Source organism: Leptosomus discolor, unplaced genomic scaffold (assembly GCF_034619465.1).
Source record: "Leptosomus discolor isolate bLepDis1 unplaced genomic scaffold, bLepDis1.hap2 HAP2_SCAFFOLD_49, whole genome shotgun sequence".
In the NCBI taxonomy this organism is placed as follows: domain Eukaryota; kingdom Metazoa; phylum Chordata; class Aves; order Leptosomiformes; family Leptosomidae; genus Leptosomus; species Leptosomus discolor.
In genome coordinates, this window is record NW_028237886.1 from 337,749 (window position 1) to 346,539 (window position 8,791).

Below are 8,791 nucleotides of genomic sequence, written 5' to 3' on the forward strand. Positions count from 1 at the left end.
GCTCTCCCTCTGTCCTGCTCCCTGCCCCTCTTTTTTCCTTCCTCTGTCTCTGTCCTGCAGCGCATGGCTGGTTTTTCATTCACTGCCTCTTTGTCCCAATCTGCATTCCTCCTTGTTGTTCCCAATCTCTCTGGCTTCTTGCCTGAGATGCTTTTTCTCTCTTGTTTGTAACAGGAGACGCTGTTCTCTAAAAACATAACGGCATTCTTTTGGGAAGCCGCTGAAACGTTGAGAAGATCCCTCCTGGGAACACTCTGCAATATTCTTCCTGTCTGCAAGTGGCACCTGTTCATCAGAATGGATTCCAGAACCCAAGGGGCAGTTAACCTCCAGAAGTCTTAAACCTTCTGGGGAATCGCACAGACTATTTCTTGCTAAGAAGATGAAGGCTCTGTTGTTCCAGCTGTCCTTAGTGTTTTGAGACAACAAGCACTTGCACTGGTACTTGTTCTTTTCTGATCTGCGGCTCCTGTGAATGTTTCTCCAAGTTCTTGGTTTCCTGTCCGGGTGACTCTCCAGAGGACTGTAAAAATCAGTCTTCGTGGAGACTCTCTGTGCTGCGGAGCTGCCTGTATCGTTGTCGTCACCCAGCTGCCTACAAACGGCTCCCAACCCCAGACAGTGGGGCGGCATTTCTGATCTGCTGGAAGGGGGTGTCTCCATTTTTAATGTTGTTTCTTTCAGGGAGCACTGTGAGCGTGGCAGATCCTAAGCAGAAATACACTCGATTTGAACAAGTCGGGCAAGGGTAAGTCCCGTCACAGTTACTGCTACAAAATCACGGGCCAGGTATTTTGCTGGTGTGATATCAAGCGTGAAGTCGGGCAAGCTGCAAACGTGTTCAGACCCTGGGCTTAGATTCTCCTGTCTCTCAGTACTGATCAGAATTGGTGCCTGTGGTCAGAAGGCGTCGTCAAAGAGCACTTGATGCTGGCAACGTCTTGTCTGCAGCGAGGGGCAGGACCTGGAAGATCTACTGTCCCACAAGTTTGTAGCACCCGTTTGCTTGTTTTCTTAGGGGAAATCATTTTTGTGTGTCTCAAAATAATACGGCCACGCTAAAGAAAGGAGAAAAATCTTTATTGCCTGAAAGAGCAACTTAGAACCTGATAGCTGTCAGATAAATAACACTTCTCAAGAACATTTCTTTCCACTCTTTTGCTTTAAAAAAGTATTTAGTGATCAGGATTATAATGGTATAGTTTAGAAACTGCAACCAGAGGTTAAATATTCAGCTCTCTTTTCTGGCAGAGGTAGTGAAAACCAACCATTCAGTAATACATGCAGTGTCAACGCACTGTCCTTTCCTCAGATGGCTGGCACGTGTGTTCAGGGCTCTCAGAATGACTGCATGGTGTTGCCAGAGTTTTGCAGATAGATCCAAAGAAGAGGTCTAAGAAGGCACAGCTAGACTGGGCATGTGTTACATTCTCTGGGAAAAAACCACACACACCCCCGCAAGAAAAAAAAAAAAAAAAAAAGAAAAGGGAAAAAAATAAACCCCAACAGAGCAAAACTGGAGAAAAGTTTGGGGAAAAGAATGAAATCTATTATTTTCCAGTCTCTGTAGGCACCCTGCCCTTCAGTTTTGGACTGAAAGAATTTAGTATGAACTCTGGAGATTTGCACCAGCCCTTTTTCTTCCTCTTGGACCTAGGTTTTCACTTGGATAGCCTGCATGGCAGGGGGCTTCTGGGCTGCTGCGCTGTGCGCTGCTGGCTGAAGGAGTGGAGGAACCAAGGTGTTTTAGAAACACTACAGGCAGCAGAGAGCTCCTGTCAGGGCTTTCACTTCCAGGGTCTAAACCACTTCTCGTGTCTTTGCTGCTCTTTTGTTTCTGGGGCGTCTGGAGATCTTTACTGCAAAGACTTCCCCCAGCGATGTCTCCCCACCCACGCACCATTCCGTGCCCCCCCAGCCGTATGCCCCCCAAGACCCCAGCTACGCACCCCTCCATTTCCATTTACCCCCTCAGCCGTGCCCCCCCCATGCCCCTCACCCACTTTGGGCCGAGCTCTCCTGTGCTCCCCAGCCATGTCCCCCCACCCAGCCATGCCCCCCCCCCATTTTGGGCGATGCCTCCTGAGCCCCTCCAGCCATGCCCCCCCCCCCCATTTTGGGCGATGCCCCCTGAGCCCCTCCAGCCATGCCCCTGCACCCCTGCTGGCCCCTCCCCCCGTGCTTTGCCCGCACCCCCGGGCTCCGCTCCCCTGCCCGCGCGCCCCCGACCCGGCCGTGGCCCCGCCCCCCGCCCCTCCCCATTGGCTCCCGCCGCGCCGCTCCCCTGGTAGTTTTCGAATATAAATAGGGGCGGCCGCGGGCGCGCGCCCCCCCCCCTCGCGCACCGGACGGCGGAGCATCGGCGCGGCCCCGCTCCGCTCCGCCGGGGCCGGGAACGGTCGCTCCAACGGGTGTCATTAACGCCTCCCTTCCTTTCCTGCACTCGCCATGGCGGCGCAGGGCGGCCCCGGTGGCCGTGGGCTAGCCGGAGTGGCCAGGAGGCGAGCGGGCATGTCGCCGGTCACCCCGCTGACGCTGGATACGGACAAGCTGGTGGGACTGGGAAGGTGAGTGGAGACGGGGGGGCTGCCCCGCACCGCACCCCCCTCCCCCCCACGCGTGAATGCTGCCGGCTCAGGGCAGTGCTGAGCGCGGAGGGGGGGGACACCACCCACCGCCCCACCCGAGGGGGGCACCCCGAGGGGTACCGGTGGGTCCCCACGGGCTGATCGCCGCCCCCGCCCTGCCCGCAGCCACTGGGACACCCCGAAGCGGCGGGTGGCGGGGCTGTCCTTGCAGAGGCGCCGGGCCAGCCCGTGCCGGGGGTCGGCAGCCTTGGGCTCCCCCCGCAGCTCCGTCTCCTCCGAGTCCTCGGACGCGGGTGAGCGATGGGTGCTGTTGCCACACCCGCCCCTGCCCCGATTCCCCTCCTCCCCTGGGCTGGGGGTGTGCAGGGGGAGCTGTGCCGAGGGGGTGGGCGTTGGGCAGGGGGTCACTGCATGCAGGGGTGGGGTTTGAGGGTAGGGAAGGGTCTTTCTGGGGGTGCACGTGGGAGCCGAGTCCCCCGCTCTGTCTCAGCTCCTGGCCATGCTCTGAGTCAAACTGGGATTTTAAACGGGGATTTCCTCCCCAGCGCTTCCTTCCCTGTGCTGGATGATGGGTGGGAGCCCCCCCACCCGCCCAGGCCTGCACCCCGGGGGGGGGCTCGGCTGTGGACCACCCCAGTGGGGGTCCCTGGGCAGGGTGATGTGGGACATGTTGGCCAGGATGGGTGGTTCCAGGGTCGTCCTTTTGCTATGCTGGGGGACAGGGGAAGCTTTGGGTGAGGGTCCCGCCTGAGCACACAGCAGATCCCACCCTGTGGCCCCCTCCCCAGCACTAGAAGGGAACACAGCTGGGGTGGGGGGGGCTCCCCTGCACCTTGCCAGCGCCCCACAGGAGCGGGGGGGGACCTGTGCTGGATCAGGGTCCCGGGGGCACGGCGTGCCTCCCACCCGCCTCCCCCGGTGCTATCCCTGCCCCTTGTTCCCGCAGGAGTGGGGCTGGACTCCCCCACGCAGGAGGACCCCGCGGCACTGGAGGAAGTGTGAGTGTCCCTCGCCCCGCGTCCCCCCACTCCGGGAGGTCTCCACCCTTGCCCACTGTGTCCCCCCTGCTCACCCTCCCCAGGCTGCCTGCAGTGCCCACGCTCGGCCTGTCCCAGCCTTGCTGGGGGGCTGTGCTTCCAGCTGTGCCCTCCACCCCAAAATTGATTTTTGGTGGGGGGTGGTGTGAGAAACCACCTCTAGTGGGGCTTGTCGGTGCTGGTGCTCGGCCCAGCCCTGCTGCAGGCAGGGGTCTGGCAGCGGGTGCAGGCAGGAAGCCTCTGCGGTGCTGCCGTGCCAAGTCCTCCTCTGGCAGGGACGGCTGGCAGACGGCTCGCTGCCTCACCACGCAGTGGGGTGAGGGTGCTGAGCACCTCCCTGGGCTCCCAGAACCCCCGCCTCAGCCTCCTTGGGGTGCTGCTGCCCAGGCCTCGCAGATTTGGGGTGCAGGGATCAGCTGAGAGCCGAGCTCTGCAGGGCTGAGGGGCTCTGGGTGCCACGCCGGTGCCACGCCGGTGGCTTCGCCCACTCTCGGGGCCGTTGGCAGAGCCCCTCTCTGGCAAATGTTGGTGACTGAGTAACTGGGGGCAGATGGTGATGCTGGGGCAGCCTTGGGGCTGGGTGGGCTGGGCTGCAGGGGACACGCCAGTGCCCCCTTCGTCCTGTCGCAGTGTGCAGCTGCATGGCCATATGGCCGACGGCCAGCATCCCCAGCATCTCCGCTGCCGGATTTACATACAGGTGGAGAGCGGGCGCCACTGCCACCAGCTACATCTGGGCCCCGAGTGGGGTCAGCAGGGTGCCCTGGACAACCTCAGCGTGCTGCTTAACCCCCCAGCCCAGATTGGGGTCCCCCCGTCTGAAACCAGTGATTTCCAGATGGGGTTTTAACCCTTTGTGGGGCTGAAAGCCGCTCAGCTGCTCTCCCCTTGGGGGGGGCTGATGACCCCTGCGTGGGGTGAGGTCCCTGTAAGGGCTGCGGCTGCCCATCCCCGGGGCTCCTGGGCTGCTCAGGCTGGGGCACGGGGTGCCATCCCCCCTAACCCTGGCTCCTCTCTTCCCGCAGCTTTGAGACAGCCATCCTAGAATCCAGGAGAGCTCTCAAAGAGTAAGTGAAGGGGCTCTGTCCCTGTGCCCAGACCCGAAAGCCAGGCTGTCTGTCTGCCCTTCCCTGGGGTTTGGATCAAGCTGTCGGTGTTGCTCAGTGGCTGGAGGAATTGCTGCCCTGGGGTCCTGTCCGGGGAGGTCTCACCCCACTGTGGGGACCCAGGGGACAAGGGGGTCCATACCAGCTTCGGGGCGGTGGGGGGGGTGGGATGCTGCTGGTCCAGGGCATCTTCTCTCCTCATTCAATCCTTTTCTTTTTGCAGCAATAAGCTCCTTATCCGGAGGATCCACTCACTGCCGGTAAGTCCCGGGGGCTCTGCAGGGCTGAGCTGAGGGCGGCTGGATCCTGCTGTGCCCCTGGCTGAGCTGGGAGGAGGAGGAGGAGAAGGAGGAGGATGGAGCTGGGGAGCGCAGGGGCTGTGCAGCACCTCTCACCCTTCCCAACCCGCCCTGCAGCCACAGCTCCTGGGGGCCAGCCCGGTCCTGAAGAACATCACCCACTGCCGGGAGTTCAACAGCCACGGGGCCAGGGAGCAGAGGGGCCCAAGGAAGCCTGAGGACAAGGTGAGGGGGGGCAGCAAGGCTGGGGAGAGGGAGGCAGGACCGGGGAAGGGGCAGGGGGATGCCGTGCCCACCCCCCCCTCCCCCACTGCTGCAGGAGGGGTTTGTCTTCAAGAAGCTGCAGAGGCCAAGTCAGCGCAGCCGGCTGCCCGCCGGCGATGGGGCTGCGGGGAGGGACCCCCTCAGCCAGAGACTCGGCTCTGCACCCGGCCTGCTGGTGAGAGGGGCTGGGGGTGCTGAGAGGGGGGCACCGGGGGTGGGTGGTCCTGCTGCAGGGGCTGCTGAGCCGGGACCTGCTGCTCCAGCCTCCCTGTTTGCACTGGAGACCTGTGGGTGTGGGAGCTGGGGGGATTGGGGTCACTGTGTCTGCAAACAGGGCTGGTGTGGGGCTGGCCCCACTCCTGAGCCATGGGCTGTGTCGTGTCCCCTCCCCAGTTCGACACCCCTAAGAAGGAAAACGCCGTCCAGGGCGAGAGCCCCATCATCCTGCGCCGGTGCTCCTTAACCTCCTCCATGTCTGAAGAGGAAGATGATGGCTTCGTGGAGATCCTGGATGAGGAGGAGATGAAGGTAGGGAGGGCTCCTCCATCTGGACAGCTGGATGTACCCTGGCCAGGGGCTCCGTCCCTGCCCAGGGGGGTGCGAAGCAGCAGTGGGACTCGTTCCCTTCACGCTCTCCTCTGTCTTGCCCCGTGGCCCCCCCGGGTGCCCCCCCGGCAGAGCAATGCTGACGTGCCGCAGGGGATGGAGAACCTGCTGACCGCGCCGCTGGTGAGGAAGGAGGAGGCCGAGCCGGTACATTGGGTGTCTCGGGGGGTGGATGGGGCCCCAGGCTCCCCCTTCCTTGGGTCTCCAAGGTGGGGTCTGAGGGTGAGGGTCACTGGTTGGCGAGCAGCACTCACCCCAGGGCTGTGGGCTTGTCCTGGGTGGTGTGCAGCCACTAGAGAGGGACCCTTTTCCCTTTGTTCTCGTGGTGCTGGGGGGGGGGTATGTGGGGGGAATGCCGGACCCTTGGGCAGCGACACGGGCTCTCTCCCCACACAGTGTCCGGTGAAGCGCGGCAAGTGCCGGCAGCTCTTCCGCTCGCCCTCGATGCCCAGCAGCGTCATCAGGCCCATCCTGAAGCGGATAGACCGACCCCAGGACCGGGACACCCCCGTCAAGACCAAGCGACGGAGGAGCGTGGCCGGTAGCCCTGGCGAGGAGGCGGCAGCGGCGGAGCCGGTGGGTGATGGGGAATCCTCGGGGTGAGGCGTCCTTGCCCGTCCCTGGTGGGACTGCCCGGTGCCACGGCTCTGCCGGCGCCCTCGCTAACGCCGAGGGGGGTGTCTCTGGTTCATGTCCCTGCAGAAAGCACGGCTGCTGTGCTCCAGGTCCTTCTGCCACGAGGAGATGGAGAACCTGCTGGCCAACGACCACCGGGAGCTCATCGGGGACTTCTCCAAGGTAGGGCTGCTGGGGGTGCTGCAGGCTTGGGGATGCCACCTGCCCCCCTCTCCTGAAACAAAGGGGGACCATCAGTGGAGCCCTGCGCTGGTGCCAGAGCCCCAATACAGCTGGAGGCCCTTGTTTGGGACCAAGGGGACTTGGGGCTGAGACTTTCCAGCCTGAAGAGCCTGACCCGCTGCTCTTCCAGCGCCGCAGCGCCGTCCCTCTTGGGAGGGAGCAAACGTCGCAGGCGGGGGGTCTTCTGGGCTGGGGGGAGCGGGTGGCAGCCAAGACGTCTCCCTGGGGACAGATCCTGACCCAGCACCCGCCTCTCCTCCAGCCTTACCTTCTGCAGACGGTAGAGGGGAAGCACCCGGACCTGAAGTACATTTCCCCCGAAATGGTAAGGGAGCAGTGACCTCTTCCCCAAAAATACACCCCCACAGGGCTGTCTCCCTGCCCACCCTCCACCCCCCCGCCCCCCCCTCAGTGACGGGCTCCCCCCACAGATGGTGGCAGTGCTGACGGGGCAGTTCAGCAGCCTCATTGAGAGCTGCGTGATCGTGGACTGCAGGTACCCCTACGAGTACAAGGGAGGCCACATCAAGGTCAGAACCGCCGCTGCGCCCCTTGGGGCTGGGGACAGGGTGGTCATGGGTGGGGGAGACACAAACCTGTCAAACGTCAGAGGGGCTGATGCCCCCCCCAAAAGGTGCTGAACCCCCTGGAGGGGTTGAGAGCCTCCCCAAAGGTGCTGAGCACCCCCGGAGGTGCTGAGCCCCAGCTGGAAGGAGGAGGGGGGTGAAGGCATTCCCAGCAGATGGGGCAGAAGGGGGGCAGGGTATAAAGCCCGCCCCCCCCCCCGCCCCGAGATGAAATGGGAGGATGGGGGGGCTGAAAGGGGCCCCTCTCCCTCGCCAGGGCGCCATCAACCTGCCGCTGGAGCAGGACGTGGAGGAGTTCCTGCTGAAGAAGCCCATCGTGCCCTTCGACGCCAGCAAGAGGGTGATCGTCATCTTCCACTGCGAGTTCTCCTCCGAGAGGGGGCCCAGGATGTGAGTTTGGGGGGTGGGGGGGTTGGGGTGGGCGCTGGGTTCTGCCGGACCCCCTGGGCATGGCAGGATCCTATCTGGGTGCCAATCCTGTCCCCTGTTCTGCAGGTGCCGGTTCATCAGGGAGAAGGACCGAGCCTGTAACGAGTACCCCCACCTCCACTACCCCGAGCTCTATGTCCTGAAGGGGGGGTACCGGGAGTTCTTCCCCCAGTACCAGGTAAGCCCTCCTACCTTTCACCCCCTGTGTGGGAGGGGGGGCGGTCCCTGGCAGGAGGGTGAGAGTGCTGGGTGGGGGGAAATCCCCCTCTCCGCTCCCCAAAACCCTGCCCTGTGAGGGGAAAGGGTCTGGCTCTGAGCATCCTCCATGAGGGTGGTACCTCCAGGGGAAGGGGGTTGTGCTGGGGGTCCTGGGGGGTGCTGGGTTTGCCCCAGGGGGTGGGGAGGGGGGCCTGCGGATGCTGACAGAGCCGTGGGTGCCCAGATGCACTGTGAGCCCCAGGACTACCGGCCGATGGACCACGAGGACTTCAAGGAGGACCTGCGCAAGTTCCGCCAGAAGAGCCGCAGCTGGGCGGGCGAGCGCAGCAAGCGGGAGCTCTACAGCCGCCTCAAGAACTTCTGAGGGACCCCCGCAGCCCCCTGCCCACCCCCTACCCGGGGCTGCCAGCGCTCACCATCGCCCAGCCCAAAACCTGGTCGCCACCCCGCCCCCCCCCCCCCCCAGCCCTCCCAGCTCTGTGCTGGGTGCCCTGCCCAGCATCGCCCCCCTCAGCAGCGCGGGGCAGGGGGCCATGGTTGTGGGGTTTTACCCCTTTTTTAACCTAAACAAGGTTTAGGTTTTACCCCAAATGGTGGCTGGGGGCTGTAGCATGTGGGTGGGGAATGCCTAGGGGGGCTCAATCCCTGCCAGGTTCAAACTTCCTCTGGGAGTGGGGGTCAGGCTACCTCCCCTCCCCAGCATCAGGGATGGGGCTCGGGGGCTGTGGGGCAGCCCCCCAAGCCAGTGCCCCCCTTCCCCTTGCACCTTGGGCTGGGTGGGGGGGTGGCTTTGTCAGC

The 8,791-nt window shown here is 63.3% G+C and overlaps 1 protein-coding gene across 1 annotated transcript; it reads left to right on the forward strand.

Annotated features, from left to right (window-relative positions):
- The first annotated feature begins 2,448 nt into the window (after positions 1–2,448).
- LOC147412478 (M-phase inducer phosphatase 2-like) lies at positions 2,449–8,357 on the forward strand. Its single transcript, XM_086481331.1, has 16 exons — positions 2,449–2,567; positions 2,754–2,881; positions 3,535–3,586; positions 4,651–4,692; positions 4,955–4,991; positions 5,148–5,255; positions 5,350–5,469; positions 5,688–5,822; positions 5,973–6,047; positions 6,297–6,476; positions 6,603–6,698; positions 7,021–7,083; positions 7,190–7,288; positions 7,602–7,735; positions 7,841–7,952; positions 8,217–8,357. The coding sequence occupies exons 1-16, from the start codon at positions 2,449–2,451 to the stop codon at positions 8,355–8,357; spliced, it is 1,641 nt and encodes a 546-aa protein (XP_086337457.1).
- The last annotated feature ends 434 nt before the right edge of the window (positions 8,358–8,791 follow it).

What these genes read in the sequence shown, in the direction of transcription:
- LOC147412478 (XM_086481331.1), top strand. Translation starts at nt 2,449, where the DNA reads ATGGCGGCGCAGGGCGGCCCCGGTGGCCGTGGGCTAGCCGGAGTGGCC. An exon ending in TCCAGGAGAGCTCTCAAAGA is followed by an intron (nt 4,693 to 4,954) that starts GTAAGTGAAGGG and finishes TTCTTTTTGCAG; the next exon opens with CAATAAGCTCCTTATCCGGA. An exon ending in AGTACATTTCCCCCGAAATG is followed by an intron (nt 7,084 to 7,189) that starts GTAAGGGAGCAG and finishes CTCCCCCCACAG; the next exon opens with ATGGTGGCAGTGCTGACGGG.